This window comes from Polistes dominula, unplaced genomic scaffold, assembly GCF_049000335.1.
Source record: "Polistes dominula isolate Pdom_NZ unplaced genomic scaffold, Pdom_raw_medaka contig_74, whole genome shotgun sequence".
In the NCBI taxonomy this organism is placed as follows: Eukaryota; Metazoa; Arthropoda; class Insecta; order Hymenoptera; family Vespidae; genus Polistes; species Polistes dominula.
The window spans coordinates 734,107-750,470 of NW_028300953.1; the positions used below are offsets into that span (position 1 = coordinate 734,107).

The following is a 16,364-nucleotide window of genomic DNA, read 5'->3' on the forward strand; positions in this document are numbered from 1 at the left end:
CCAAACGATATAACAACAAACTTCATTGCCAAAAAGACACTTACGTTGCATCTGTCGCTTAAACTTGCGATACTATTTTTGAAACGTATGAAATAAAAAAAAAAAAAAAGGAAGAAAGAAAGAATGAAAGGAGAAAAAGAAACGTTTATATGTGTGTGTGGCTGTGTGTGTGTGTGTGTGTCACAGGATCACTCTCTTTCTCATTCTCTTAACCGTGGGAATAAAGATTTCCAAGTATTTCGATGGCAATGAAAAACACGTGGAGAGGAAACAGAAAAAACGTTTCGTTGCTTGCCCGGAAATAAATGTCATTTGAAAAACATGACAAGGGAGATCTTTTTAAATTGACAAAAGTATTATTTAAACGTGCTCGATCGAAATCTTGCCAACAAAATTTATCTACAAACGATACCCTAATTAAATTATCTTCTTTATAAGATGATCGAAAAGAACAGATTTTCAGAAGAAATAACAAAAATATATTTATGAGTTAAATCATTGACTCTACTAACGTTCCAATTAAAATTCAAATATAATAAATTGTAATATAAAACAACAAAATAAAATACTAAATTACTATAATATTTAAATATTAAATTAATATTATAATATCTAAATTAAACTTATTATTATTATAGTAAACTCTTTGAAGAAGATCAGATAATAGAAAATAAAGAGAAAAAAATGTCAAATGGAGACAGGGGGTAAAGTCTATTGTCGGTTGGTAGAGATAAGAAAAGTTGCTGGGCGACAATGGCCACCCATGGTCGCGCGAGATCTTACGGGGACCCATTGGTGAATGACAAATGCGACTCTTCTCGTGGGAGCCAGCACTCGCGAGGAGACGTATATACGTCAGCTTGGAGGACTCGACGACAGGGAAAGGTATATTCACCCCCTTCCCCCTTTCCCACTCCCTTCCACCCCTCTTAACATTGAAGAAAGATGGAGAAACGATTCCGCCAGAGTCATTCAAGATTCAGGCGCCCACACACGCGCGTTAGCTGATCACAGTTGTACGAGGAGGAGAAGACGTGGTTCACACCGCCCAGAATGACTGATCCTCTCAGCGGCACGTCTTTCAAGGCTCGTCGTCAACCGATCGTTCGAAACGATCGTCATTCCTAAGCAAATCTCTTAGTTTTAACATCACTTGCACATCTCAACAAATAATCACGTTAAAAGAATGACTTAAACTCTTTTTTTTTCTTTTTTATGTCATAAATCAGAAAACTTATGAAGAAGATGAATCCAAAATTAGAAAGAAAGATCAATTTCAAAGAATGATAATATGAACACTTTATAGTCTTGTCAGTTCACAATGACCCGGAAAACTTGCAAACTGAATCTTCTAAGAGTGAATATCGGTGAATAAAACTAATCAAAGACGTGGCACGGTCATGACAACCATTTGAATCCCTGGTCTATTTCGGTTAGGTTTCTTTATACTAGTTGTTGCACAATGTTAGGCACGGGGAAGCGCGAAAATCGTTACAAGACAGCGACACGCAGGGGCCAAGCGTACCAACGTCGATTTAAATACGAACGGAACGTTAGGAATCCAATTGGTGATCCATCAACGAAATGGTCAATCAAAGTGGGTGGGTAGCATCGATCAATCTTTTCATTTCCTTTCACCTTTGAGATAAATCAAAGAAAAAAGAAGAAGAAGAAAAAAAAAAGAAAGCAGCAGTAACCTCGTTGAACATTTTACATAGAATTCTAAGTAAGACAATTCAGTTCTATCTAAAACTGTTTCGATCATTTTGGCTGAAAGAAAAAGGGCGATGACGTCGAAGCGACAGAAGGAACATAAATCGTGGTAGAACCGAGACTGGGCCATGTCGAGACGTTTACGAAAATTTACGAAGCCGAACGAACGGAAGAAGACGACCAACAGACAACGCACGGCCCTACAAACATTGTCGTTTTATTGCTCGCAAATCGAGCGTTCCTACTACCAAGGTAGACGACCAACACACAAAAAGGGAGTAAAGAGAGATATTATTATCCTTTCTCTTTCCCTCTCATCCGGTCGATTTACTCGAACGCATATCCGGACCGGTATTGTCATAGAAACATCTTTACTGACACTTACGAGTACCATTTGGTTGGTTCTGTTTTTTTTTTTTTTTTTTTTTTTTAAAGAAAGAAAGGGTGTCTTGCAACGATAAACTTAACGCGTGTGGATGAAAGAGATAGAGAAAAGGTTGAGCCCCTCTAATCTTGTAATAGGATTTTAGTGCTCGATTACTTTCACCGAAAAAAATAATCACGATGATTAATGAATATTCGACTAATTACGTTAAATAATAAAACAACATTTAAAAAGCTTATACTTGAATGAAAAGATTTTGATAATCGTTAAGTATCCCATGAATTTCATTACAACGACATTAAACTCGTGTTAATGTCCATAAAAAGATAAAGCATCGAAGTGTTTGAGATTCTCAACACGTAGGAACTATTACCACCGTTCGAAAGATACTCTAAATCCTTTTCTAAACGTTCGAAACGTTTGAAGAAGTCGACACACCGGCAACCCGACAAAAGATCTGACGGTGATCTTTCTTTACCGATTGAGAATCCTTTTGCGCACCTTTGCACCCTTTCTCGCAACTTTATCTCTCACTCTTATTCTTTGTATTGGTAGAAACACAGGGCAATAACGATAAAATCCGCGAGAGAATCCCCTTTGAACGCCGCTCACGTATCCGCGCTCTTCTTTCGCGATCGTATATCTAACGGGGGCCCACAAACCAGTGAGAAAGAGAGAAAGAGAGAGTGAGGGGCAAAAATCTTCGGCAAATAGTTTTCTTCGCACCTCGGCATCTCTCATTCCCTAACCCTTTCCCTTTCCGTCCACTACCTATCTCGACGTTTTCACGCGAAAGATCCCCACGAGAAAGATAGCAAGACACGTTTCGAGCTAGGCGACATCGATGCCGCGGAATGCATCCTCTCACTCTCCTATCTCTTTCTTATTCTTTACAAATACGTAGGCTAAGAAGGAAGAAGAAAAACGACAAGATGGAAGAAACAACAGGATAAAGAGGACAAACAAAAACTTGGATATTCCTCCAGTTTATTTCAACTCTTCTCTCTCTCTCTCTCTTTTACGCGAGTAAACGCGATCGGTTCTCTTATTTGGCAGCCTAACCGAACCGAGAGAAGGAGAGGTGGAGGAGGAGGTTGAAGGACTCGAGAGAAGACCGAAATTCTGCGAAGCAGGAGAAGCACAAGAGGAGGAAGAACTTCCCTCCTCCACCTCCTCCACCTCCTCCACCTTTTCTTCTTCTTCTTCTTCTTCCTTTCATGCAAGCCGGCCCGTTAATCCTGCGCGGATCCCACCAGGATCCCACGGAGATGCACCAAGGGAATTTGCATACAAGATCTCCTGGCATCTTCTCCAGCAGCCTCCCTCCCCCTCACCCCCAACCCCCTCCGGCCTTTCGTTGCCGTCGCCATCGCTTCGCGAGACCACTCACCGTTCCTCCCTACCTTTCCTTCTTCTTCTTCTTCTTCTTGTTTTGTTCTTCTTCTTAACCATCGTCGGTCTTTCTCTTTGCCATCCGCGGAGAACTTTACACGGCGGTCCATCAGACCCACAGAAACCGATCGCATTCTGAAAGGAGGAACAATAGACGAAGGTCCCCTTCGAAAAGTCCCTCCGAAGTCCCATTTAGAAGTCGCCTTCTCTACTACGGCGACCTTGACGATATACAACCAAACCAGGGGGACCAAACGATTCCTTTTCTAATCTTTCGATCTCCAAACTTTCCTCTTCTGACTATTCCAAGACTATGGGAAACGCTCATTTATTTTACCGATTTACCATAAGCAACGAAAAACGCCAGCTAAACAAATCCTAGAGTTAGAGTTAACTCACTAGGTATGTGATATTTTATCGAACTTGCATTTTTCTAACTTATGATATTATTTAATTATAAATAAAAAGAAACAATAAATCTAGATTTGATCTAACACAGACGTATATAATTTCTGTTGAATGAAGTAAAACTGAGGCGAGCAAGGAAACTCAGGATTGGATAAGCTAGAGAAGAATTTAGGCTACCCCTAGTTCTTCCCACCCACCCCTTCCCAAAGTTAATCCGAGCCATATACGCGAGCGATTACCGTTAATTATATTTTCGTAGCTCGGGGATGTTGATGGTACGTGTGCGTGCACGTTTATGAGAGTTCTATAAAGATGTATACGTATAATACATATATAGGTGCGAAAGTATAAGTGCCCTTTTGCAAAGCCGAAAGCACGTGGCCCTCTCTCTCTCTCTCTCTCTCTCTCTCTCTCTCTCTCTCTCTCTCTCTCTCTCTCTCTCTCTCTCTCTCTTTCTCACTTAGGGTATTGCGTGGGAAGGGTGTGTGGAAGGGCCTACCTACCCTCGAACGTAGCGTTCGACGTAACAGCAACCTAGCTCGGAGTTCCTCCCTTAGCGTTAATACGGGCTCTGGAGAAGGGCGAAGGGCAGGATTAAATTGGCACCAATTACCAGCAAAACACCCTCCACGCACTTTCTCTCCCATCTCTTCCGGCCCTTTCCTGAACCTCTCGCGTCTCCACTCTCTTCTCTTACAAGTTTCCCCTTCGCGCGGAAAAGAAAACCACCCCTGCGATATTGCATTATGAAAATATACATCCCCGTGGCTGGTAGCGATGTAATTATCGACCCGTCCAATCTTTTTTCTTCTCTCTCTTACTCTCTTCATATTTCTAACTGAATCCGCGAAAGAGAGATTACCCTTACGCGCTCGTTAACGGATGATAAAAGTACGATTACATCGAATACCTTACTGAAACCTAATTAGATATACAACTTGCTAATATCTCACTTTGCACCAACCATTTTCTATTTTTACATTTCAATATATTGTAAAATTTCAACAATATATATACGACAAATGAAGATAAAATAAAAAGAAAGTTTATTCGTAGCAGTAGAGTTGTTCACCTTGGTGCACCGGAAAACGTAGGACAAAAGAACCAAGTAGAAAAAGTACAGCAAAGTCTCTTTGTCGTTGTCGGTGTTTATGCACACAAATGGGCGGTTCTAAGGCGCGGAATGTCGCATACTGCAATTGGCCGAGCAGTACTCACTCGTTACACTTATCGCGTTACTCGTTCTGAGACCAGACGCGTGTGTCTGATAGAAAGGAAACAAAAAATACAGGGAAAGAAAGAGACAAAGAAAGTTCATGCGTGTATCATCAAACGTCCTTCCTTCCTTCCTTCCTACCTTCCTACCTTCCTCCACCCTGTGAATTCTCTTTCGCAGTATCGTGGGTGTGGGAACCGTTTTCACATGCAAACACAATACATATATGACTACGTATTCACACAAGTACCACTTATATACGTGACGAATCCTCCTACCACCATTGGAGACACCTAAAGCCGCCATTTGCACGATACCTCTCCTTTCTTTCTGTTTCTTTTTTTTTTTTTTTTCATCGCCATGATAAGTACAAATTTACTATTACTTTGTGTCAGAGATTACAACTTATCGATAATCGAAAAAGAACTTTGATCGTACGATGATTCGTGAATTTTCCTCTTACGTGTATCTACATAACTAAATACCTAACTATGTAATACGTTTGTATATATGTATATAAGACACATATATGAATTTATGTATCACGAAATCCCCGAGGAAGATAGAGGATTCAGCTTGTACTCGACGCCGAGCTACGAGATTATCGCTTAAGACGGGCGTGCCGGATCGTCGTGTATCGCATTACGATGACTCCTCGTACGCAACTTGCTATAGTATACCTGTACGTTAGTGACAAGAGAAAAGAGAGAGAGAGAGAGAGAGAAAGATGTATAGATGTAACAAAGAGAGAAAAATAAAGATAGAAAGAAGAAGAAGAAGAAGAGAGTGAGGATAATTTATTATGCTGTCAGTATGTCGTTCACAATGACCGCCTCCTCGATTTTAGTGACACGGAGATTATCAACGTGGCCGATCTCGGCCGATCATCGTTAGCATGAATAACGTGACAATGGTAATCCCTTTCGTGAAAGTGCTAACGGCCATACGTGCTTCGACGGCAGATGCCTTTTCAGAATGCTAACAGATAGGAAAGAGAAAGGAAAAGAACGAAACTAAACACGATGATGATGATTTGATGGTGGTGGTGGTGGTGGTGGTGCTGGTGGTGAAGCAGGGGGATTGGGGGAGGTAAAAGGAAAGACGCGTGGCCGTTGATCTGCACCCAACGCGGAGACTTTTCTAAAAATATTTGTCCCTAAGAAAGAGTGAAGAAAAAAATTGAAGAGAGAGAGAGAGAGAGAGTGTGTGTTAGGGGGGGGTTTATAAGAAGATCCACTCTCGCGACGCAGAACGCTTTTAATTTGACTATACGAAAGCGAAGGGAAATACCATGTCTCTTTCGATATATTTTTGGAGTGACGGAAGAATCATCATGGTAGCAGGACCGCACCGAAACTACGACACATACACAGACACAAACCTAAATTCTTGAAATACCTTTTGAAAATAAAAATCAACTTATCTTTCCTATAATGATAATAATAATATTAATAACGTGAATTATCTGTGAGTACCAATGATGATACCTGTTTAAGGGATCAAAATTATTAGCAAATCTTAAAAAGAAAATGAGAGAGAGATAATTCTTAAACCAAGTTGAAAATTTGTGTCTCGTCTCTCCCTCTGTCTTTCGTTCTTTCCAGCCAATCCCTGGAGACAGGAAAATATTCTTATTCTTAGAAACACTTTGGAAGGGTGGCTGCTGGCTACGAAGACTTGAGCAACCGCGTACGCAACCAAAGGACGCTCCTTTTCCTTTCTTCCTTCCTTCCTTCCTTCCTTGGTAGCTGCTTTCGTTTAAGGGAAACCGAGAAGAGCTTTTGGAGAAGAAGGTGTGTACGATGGGGTTGGTTGGTGGGGTAGGTAAAAGGTGGGGATGGAGCCAAAGTGCTCCCGTTACAAGTTTTACTGCAGTTTTGCGGCTCGAAACTGCGAGCGCGTAACGGCCGGCAATTGAATTTAAATATTCAATTATGCGATGTGTAAATGAAATAGAAGTCTTATGCAAATTGCTACAAGCCACGGGGTCGTTGCAAATTTAAAGGGTTAAATATTTATTAGCGGAGAGTTTAAACCGAGATTTATCGAGCGTTCGTTCGTTCGTTCGTTCGTTCGTTCGTTCGTTCGTTCGTTCATTCGTTGACTATTTTGTGTTGCAAAAAGAAGTCAATGTGAGAGAGAGAAAAAAAGAGAAAATGTTTTATTCTAATCGATCGAGAAAAAAAGTTTTCATACCCACCTGATTTTGTTCGTTTGGTTTTCTCAATCGTAAAAAATTCGATATCTTCCTTAACCACTTGCCCTACGATTCAACTTCACGGTTACGGTGCAATATTGCACTTGTCAAAACAATATCACTGAGTTTACTAATTTTTTTTTCCATTTTACAATATTGGGATTGATATGATAACAATAATATAAATTTATTTACCACGTGGTGTACACGTCGTTCGTGATTTTCAAACAAAAGCATCTCGACGTGCGTGGCACGTCTTTGTAGAGCAAGTGATTAATTTAAGGATACTTTTTTGTCCATACTCTTGTAGGTAAATAGTTTGGCACTTTAAATTTCTAATCACCATAACGCATACGTAATACAATACTATCTTATAGGTATTATATATATTTGATTCGATAAGGACACGAAGTTTATCTTACGCCACTTTGTTTGAAAACGTTGTTGAGTTGAGTTGCGTTGACGTTGATTAGTTGTTTGCATGTGTTTCGGCTGATGAGGATTGCGGGAAAATGTTGAAAATTCGACGAGAGAGATGTTCTTATAACTTACAAATGAGAAAAAAAAAAACTCCAGTTCGACGATTCGTTTAACTCAACAAGGCTAACATTTATTTATAATGAAAATATGTACGTTGATTGAGACAATAGTTTAAACAAGTATTCATTATCGGTAATATATTATATCACTATATATGTATAATCCTAATCGTATACAATATTTGATGAGTTTTGCATTTATTCATCCTTCTTCTTCTTCTTCTTCGTCTTCTTTATTTTTCATTTTTTTTTTTGTTTTTTTATTTTACCCTTAATTCTAATAAATTTTCAAAATGGTAAATTTAACACACACGCGCATGCACATTCTTACTTTCGTTGGAAATGAATAATAATTCATTTGATAAATGTCTCATCATATTGTTCTTAGTATAAACCTAAATTCGATTATAAAATATTTTTCTGAATTATTTTCATCAAAGTTAGCCCCATGAATATGTCTCTTTATTTTTAAAAGTATGTGTATGCGTGCGTATGTTCGCATAGAAGAATTTCATCATACATGAAGGAACGTTAGAATTAATTTCGTTTCACTTTCACAATAATTCATAATATCTATAATAATATACATGTGGTGTGTGTGTGTGTGTGTGTGTGTGTACCTTACAATTGCGTACTCGTGCGCATTTTTATCAAAATGAAATCACATTGAAAACAAATGACACAATTTAATAGAAATTAAAAAATAATATAAAAAAAAAAATGAAAGTCATATATTATTACAAGACGACAAAACTTAACTAACCACGCATGATCAAATTTTTCTCGACAATAAACGCGTCTCCTATTTTTTCTAACAAAAAATATTTTCTTCTTTTCAATGAACGAATAATTCTCGTTAAAATAATACAAAAAAATTTATATATAATAATAATTATTATATTTATAATAATAATAATAATAATAAAAAGAGGAAAACTTCGTCTCGTAATGTGAAAACAATCTGCAAAGCGATGAAATCACGCGTTGTACAAAAAAAGTTCCTAGTATTTTCATTTTTCATCTGCACGGTAAGTTTTTTTTTTTCTATTGTTCTAATCGCTTTTGCAGAATTGTTTGTTTCCTCTCTCTCTTACGTAATAGATTAGGTAGATGGATACACGCCCATTGTTGTTTTCTAGTCGCTAAATCGCATTTCGTTTGATTATTAATTAATTAAGTACACAGTCCGAGCGCAAAAGAACGCCCACTGCAACCTATGGCACTAAGTATTCACGTTATTTTTCTTTTTCTTTTTTTTGTTTTGTTATCTTATTCGTTTCTTTTCTAGTTTTATTATTTCTTTTTTTTTTGTTATTCCTCTATTATTATTTGCATTTATTTCATACCTCAATTCGCAGAGTTTTCCTCTTTTACAAAGTACAATATTTTCGTAACACACAATCATACAAAATGACCGCAAATCGGAAACCTTCCGCGACGCATTTGGACTGTGCGTTTATTCAAAATATTTCAATAAAAAAAAAAAACATAAAAAAAGAAAGAAACAATTCAACCATTTCAAAGCCCTTAGTCTTGATGATGATAAAAAAAAAAAAACAACTATATCGCGATATAAAATATGTATTTAAATTAAATAATTAAAACTAAACGGAAACTTAAAGCAATAAAAAATAAAACATAAAAACTAGCATTAAAATAGTCGTTCGTTTCAAAGTAAATAAATGCATAACTGCGAGATCAAATGCAAAGGAAAAAATAAATCCAATGCGTCGTCTGCGAATTGTCAAAGGAAAAAAAAAAAATAAAAAGAAAAATGTCGACGTACGTAGGAAGACACACAAGTTCACAATTATTATCTAATACGTATACAAGGTATGTGGTTTTGCTTAAAATCTCTTTATCTTAAACTTTCTAATTAGATAATAATCAAAATATTCGATAGTCTTCATTCGTTCGTATATTAATATATGTCAAGATGTATTGTAAATATTCGTACAATAAAATCACACACGTACACACTCGCATAAACAAACATACAAATATGAACGAAAAAAAAAAAAAAACAGAAATTCTTATTTTAAATATATAGAAAGCATACTTTTTCCTATTAATCTTCTTTTCCTTCCATATTAGACTTCAGTTTTCCTTCCTTCTGTATATCTTCGAGATGTTGACTGATATCAAAAAGAAAAAGGGAAGAAAAAACAAGCCGAGAGATTGAAATCTCTCGGCCCTAGGCTCGGCACTCGTAACTAGGGTTCCGATCGACCGGTGCCGAAGCCCACCTTCCAAACTTCCGTACAACACCCTTGCACTTTCATAGTTTTTTTTTTTTTTTAAATATCTATATATATATATACATACATGTTTATGTGTGCGTATACATATAAAATTGTTCATTTATTTAAATAGAAAAAGAAAAGAAGCTCAGCATCCTTCGTTTCCACTCTCCCTGTGCCTTCCTAGTGCCCATTTGATTTACTTTTGTTACGTACCTGTTGTTCGAGATCACCAATCGCGTTCCCTGTCCACCCTGTATGAATCTACATATATATGTGTATATTTATACACGTGATTATCATTAAAGAAGTTCCAAATAAACTTCCTTATAGATAGACACGTAATCAAATGATCTACATGTTCTTAAAATTCTGTTTATGGTGTGTAAGTGTATGTAATTAATATATATATATAAAGATTAATAATATAAAAATTGAAAAAATACGTGTTAGCAGCAAGTATTCAATAAAATGTGAATTAGGCACACATTTATCAAAAAATTGGGGCACCAGGAGCAAATGGAGACGAGTTCGAAAAAAATGTGCTCTTTTCATTTCCATGTTCTTTTTTTTTTTTCATCTCCTTTTTGTTCTTAAGCTTATATTTTTTTTTCTTTTGTATGTATATATAAAATTGAGGAAATTAATTTTTCTGTCATGTGAAAAAGTTCAAGGGTTGTTAAGTACGGGGATTGGGGGGTGGACCTCGCGCGCCCTGCCGACCAGGACTTTGTACCTCACACAACTCCCTAGTTACGAGTACCGATACCTAGTGACATTTTTCTATTTCTTATCCATTTAGATTTTGTTTCCACCATCATTCAAGTTATTCCGCAGACTCGTTCGCGTACGGCTTTAGAATAATTAATAGTTTCTCGTTAGTTTGATTATATAGTATAAGTACCTATGCAAATTCATCGGCATACTAAATCTCGTTTCGCAACCTGTCAGGCAGCATCCGTTTAGTTTTCATTTTCTTCCTTTTTTTTTTTAAATGACGATGAAACACACGCGCGAATTATTTTCATCTTCACAGAATTTTCTTGCTTGAATTTCTAATTGTGACGAGGCCTCTTCCTTCGATCATCGAATTTTCTTTTTTCTTTTGACGATGAAAAAATTCATAAATTTAAACGACGATCGATTTAGAGACCTTTTCACTAATAAGAAATATTATAATATAATAATAATAATAATTAATAATATTATTATACATATATAGATCGATTCTTTCGCAAATTCGTACAATGATATATTAAAAATCGATTGATTATATTAATTAATAATCATCTCTCTCTCTCTCTCTCACTCTCTCTCTCTTTATCTTTCTTTTTTGACTCATCGCATCTTTCTTCGTGTCCTTAGTCGTATCAAAACGTAAATATATATATATATATATTTGTAATAATATACACATACAGACAAGAGTAGTCGTATTACGTCGCTTTTTACTTTTTATTTTTTTTTTTTATTATTATTATTATTTTTCACTAGAAATTACTTGAAGCTTGATAATAAGTTAAAGACTGATAAGAATATTTACCTACAAAGTTCGGATTTTATTTTTATTTTTTTTTATTACGCGCGCATATTCAAAATGTATGATTTTTATTTTAATTTTTGTTTTTTGTTTTGTTTTGTTTTTTTTGTTGCAAAAGAGACAAGAGCAAAAGTACGTCTCGCGATTTAAAAATAGACACAAGTGCATCCACTTCCTCTTTCACATCCACCTACTCCTTCTCCTCTTCCTCCTCCACTTTCGTCTCCTCTTTCTCAACTATGACCGCGATTATTTTTTTAATCTTTTCTTTACTTTTCTTATATTTTTTTTTTTTTAATTATTCTTATTAGTATTATTATTTATTTATTTTATTTTATTCTTCTTTAAATAACCTTAATCCTATTACGTATATCCTGATCACGATTACTTCATTAATTAATTAATATTTAAATGTTAACACGATTTTTCGTTTTCTTTCTTTCTTTCTTTCTTTCTTTCTTCGTTCCTTTCTTCCAACCTTCAATCTTTGTTTAAATAATAGAAAATAAACGGCAAAACACAAAAGTATTAAACAAAAGACTACGCGTTCAAATTATTTTCTTCAATTGTCAAATAATAAGAATAATAAAGAAGAAATAAAAAATCAAATTTTCCCGCCGATGATCGGATTAATCCGATTGGTGAGAAATGAAAAAAAAAAACAAACAAAAAAATTAAAGAAAAAATTCGTACGTAAAATTTGACGCGTTGCCCTTCGAACCGCCCTAACCGCGAGTAGACCTCGAAAAATGGTGAGGGGGGGTTAACGTCAAGGATAAAACAAAATTGTTAACAAATATTTGAACAATGTTAAACAAAATGAAGGAATAAAAAAGTAAGAAAGAAAGAAAGAATGAAAGAATGAAAGAATGAAAGACAAAATTGAAGCATCGCATCGACGATTCATCGCCACGCTAACTCACTCACTCCCTCTCTCTCTCTCACTCTCTCTCTCTCTGACTTACAAAAAAAGGGATTAGAATTAAAATTAGAATTAAAAGAAGAGAAAAAGAAGAATAATATGAGGATGAAGAAGATGAAGAAGCAGAAAAGGAGAGGTAAATAACCGAGAGACAGAGAATTTGTTGCATAATCCACGTGTTTCATTTCTCTTTCTCTCTATCTTTCACTACTTAACTTAATCTTTCTCTGTTTCTCTTTCATTTCTGCACTCTGCCTCAACCTCTTTTCATCTCTCTCACTCTATCTCTCTCTCTGTCCATTCGCGATAATGGGCCATTACGACAATTTCGTTGCGAAAATATCTCGAAATATGTTTTCGCGAATTCAAATTCAAACACGCATCGATGTCAACGAACGAACAAGTTTCTTACACAATCAGGTTTTATTTCTCTTTCTCTCTCTCTCTCTCTCTCTCTCTCTTTATTAACTTTCTTCTCGTTCTTAACTATCTTTCTTATCCGCGTTAAAATATTTACAAAAGAAATATGAAACTTAACAAGGATAACATCAAAAACGAGGTATATAGAAATCGACTAATGAAACAACGAAGAAACTCGACAAAATCGATTATTATTTTTTTTTTTTTTTTTTTTTTTTTATAGGAAGCCTGTCGTCGCTAAATAACAATAATAATTACAATGATTATGTACACATCGAGAGAGAGAGGGAGAGAGAGAGAGAGAGAGAGAAAGGATTGAAGAGAAACAGAGAGACAGAGATAGAGAAAGATGATCCGACAAGTAGCGCCAGTCCAGCAAACAAACCGTCGCGAACCAATCACGGAAATTTTGTTCGAATTTAACAAATAAACAAATGAAAAAAATGAACTACAAAGATAGAGAGAGAGAGAGAGAAAGAAGAAAGAATGATAGGTAAAAAAAGAATGGAAAAGAGAAGGAAGGAAAGAGAGAGAGAGAGAGAGAGATTGTGAGATAATTGTAAGTATAAGAATATATAGAATAATGAAGAATAAAATGTAATAATAAGGGCTGCTCGCGGTGGTACGAGGGCCAATTACGAGCACGGGTATACGGCCGAGCTGATGGTGTGGTAGGCGGCGAGGGCGGCGTGCGCGTGCGCAGGGGGCGCGGATGCGGCTGCGTGCGGCGAGGTGGCCATCGCGGATGCCGCCGCGGCTGCCATCATCATCTGTTGGTGCGTACGCTTTAGGGAGTTGGGAGTTGTGGCGGCGCTACTTGGGGTAATAGCGGTATTATTGCTGGTGGTCGTGTGACTGTTGTTGTTGTTGTTATTGTTGTTGATGTTGTTGTTGTTGTTGGTACTGTTACTGTTACTGTTACTGTTACTGTTATTGTTACTGTTACTACTACTATTGTTGTTGTTGTTGCTGTTACTGCTACTGTTGTTGTGGTTGACTGTCGTGCTCGACTGCGAAGTCGCAGACTGATGGCTTTGACTTTGGTTTTGGCTCAGTTGTAAAGAAGGGGTGCTGCTAGTACTCGCGGTACTCCCGATACCACCGTAATTATTACTATTGCTATTGTTATTCTGGTGGTGATGGTGGTGGTGGTGGTGATGGTTTTGGTGATGGTTTTGGTGATGGTGGTGGTGATTATTATGGTGATTGTGGTGATTGTGATGGTGGTGATGGTGGTGGTGGGGGGTGAGCGCGTCGTGCGGATAGTAAGACGTTGACGATGGTGAGGTACTCACGACGTCGGGCGTGCTAGCTCCGTCCGTGTGGCTGGTGCTGTCGGCTGTGCTCCTTGGACCGCCTCCGTCTAGCCCGTTACCCATTTCTGGTGGCTTCGAGCTCTCCCGGTCGTCGATCACCAGGTCGATCGGCATCTTACCCTTCAGACAGCTGATGTATCGATGGCAGAAATTGTCGCAGAGCTCGTGCACCTGAAAACAAAACCTTTTAACGTTAGACTAGGATCATATACTTTATTATTATCATTATTATTATTATTATTATTATTATTATTATTATACGCTTTCTAAACTGATAGAAGAGAAGTATACATATATATATATATACCAAGAAGGAGATGGAGAATGGTGGTGGTGACCAGTGGCCACTCGACCGGAATGTTATGTATGCAAATGAGCACCGGCGGACCTATAGGACCCACCTCTCCATCCTCCTCCTCCTCCATTCGATTTAGAAAAAATGTATTATATAAGGGAGGAGCAAATAAAAATCGTTATCTTGTTATATGTAAATCAAGGGAGACCAGAGTGGGGAGCTTCTTCCACGGAACCTTCTTCTCCCCATCTTTCCTGCTACTCTCTTTCTTTCTTTCTTTCTTTCTTTCTTTCTTTCTTTCTCTTTCTCGTTAGGTATTTATCTATAAGGGAGAGAGAAGAACAAGCTCCGTGTGTGGAACGTCCAATGGTAGGTCGAGAGCGACTTTGACCCGAGGATATTTTTGCAAGAGAATGTAAAGAAAATGGAGACAGGTAATAGGATAGATATTTTCTTGTATCAAAAAATAACAAAAAAAAAAATAAAAAATAGAAAAAGGAAAGTACTATTAGAAAGTGATTAATTTTTTGCAGCCATGTTTTTCTAGACTTTTGTTTTTTTTTTTTTTTCGTTAGGTGCGAGCTTTCACGGTCTTTTCTTTCCTTAGAAGAATTTTCTTGGAATAATAAAATGAAGAATAGAAAGGAATATGGTAGCGTGACGACACGGTAACACAATGCCTTCGACGAGATGACTAGACTCTCTTTAACGTAGCTTCGAAGGATGAAGAGAAGGAAGAGAAGGAGGAGGAAAGAGCTCGAAGGACAGCGGTTGTAATGCCCAACTGGTTAGAATTTGATCCGCCGGGAGTCGAGTCGAAGCAACCGGCCTACAATGCTCACCGAAGAAAAGAAACGAGGCCCTGGCTCCTGCCTGCTCGATGATCGCCGAAAGGACTCGTCCTTCCTTTGCCAGGACGCTCACGCACACTCAACCCAACCAACCAACCAACCAACCAACCAACCAACCAACCAACCAACGAGAGATATCGACTTTTTCTTTTTTTTTTATCTATAGGGATTTTTGGGCATAGTTTTGTTCGTCCTTTTACTTTGACTACTTTCATTTCAGACTTCTTCTTCTTCTTCTTTTCGTATGATATCTCGAAAAGATCCATGCTACATTGATGATGATGATGATGATGATGATGATGATGGTTGTGGCGGTGGGATGGTGCTGAGAGCTCAGATTTTGATACGCTTCAGTGAACATCCTAGTATCCTTCGAGATTCTTATTTTTCTGTGGGGACCCCAACCCACCCATTTCTATCTCTTTCTCTTTCTACATGGCTAACAAACAACCTCGATAACAGAAGAAGGAACCACGAACAACATTTGACCAAAATGTTGACCCTTGTCATTTATTTTTGTGCAATATATTACCCAAATAAATTTTACATACAATTACAATTGCAATTATCTCTATCGTTAATAAATTAATCCCTTAAGTTGCACGCTTAAGTTAACTTGAGCAGCTTTGTATTAAGTTGAACCAAAATTGTTCCTTAAGGGGTTTCAATAAAAAATATAACCAATTGGAATAAATAATTACACGAATGGCAACTGTAACAACTTAAAGGGGGGTCTATATTTCTATATGTTTTTTTTTTTTTTTTTTCTAAAACAACGTGGTGTGTGTGACCAAACTGAAAGTCATATTATTGCATCGACGATCCACGCGTTCGGTTATGATCTGGAACATACGATACGAATGCCCATAAGCATGACGTCTTCTTTTTTCTTTCTTTTCTCTCTCTCTCTTGCTTTGAATTTTTTTTCTT

At 37.1% G+C, this 16,364-nt stretch overlaps 1 protein-coding gene across 3 annotated transcripts in view; it reads right to left on the bottom strand.

Annotated features, from left to right (window-relative positions):
* The window catches only part of hth (Meis homeobox homothorax), a 359,920-nt gene that overhangs the window by 297,852 nt on the left and 45,704 nt on the right, over positions 1–16,364 (bottom strand). For all 3 annotated transcript variants that reach the window (XM_089172519.1, XM_089172518.1, XM_089172517.1), the window contains one exon: positions 14,268–14,459. In XM_089172519.1, the coding sequence (XP_089028645.1) occupies positions 14,268–14,459 (192 nt within the window). The remainder of the gene's footprint in view (positions 1–14,267; positions 14,460–16,364) is intronic.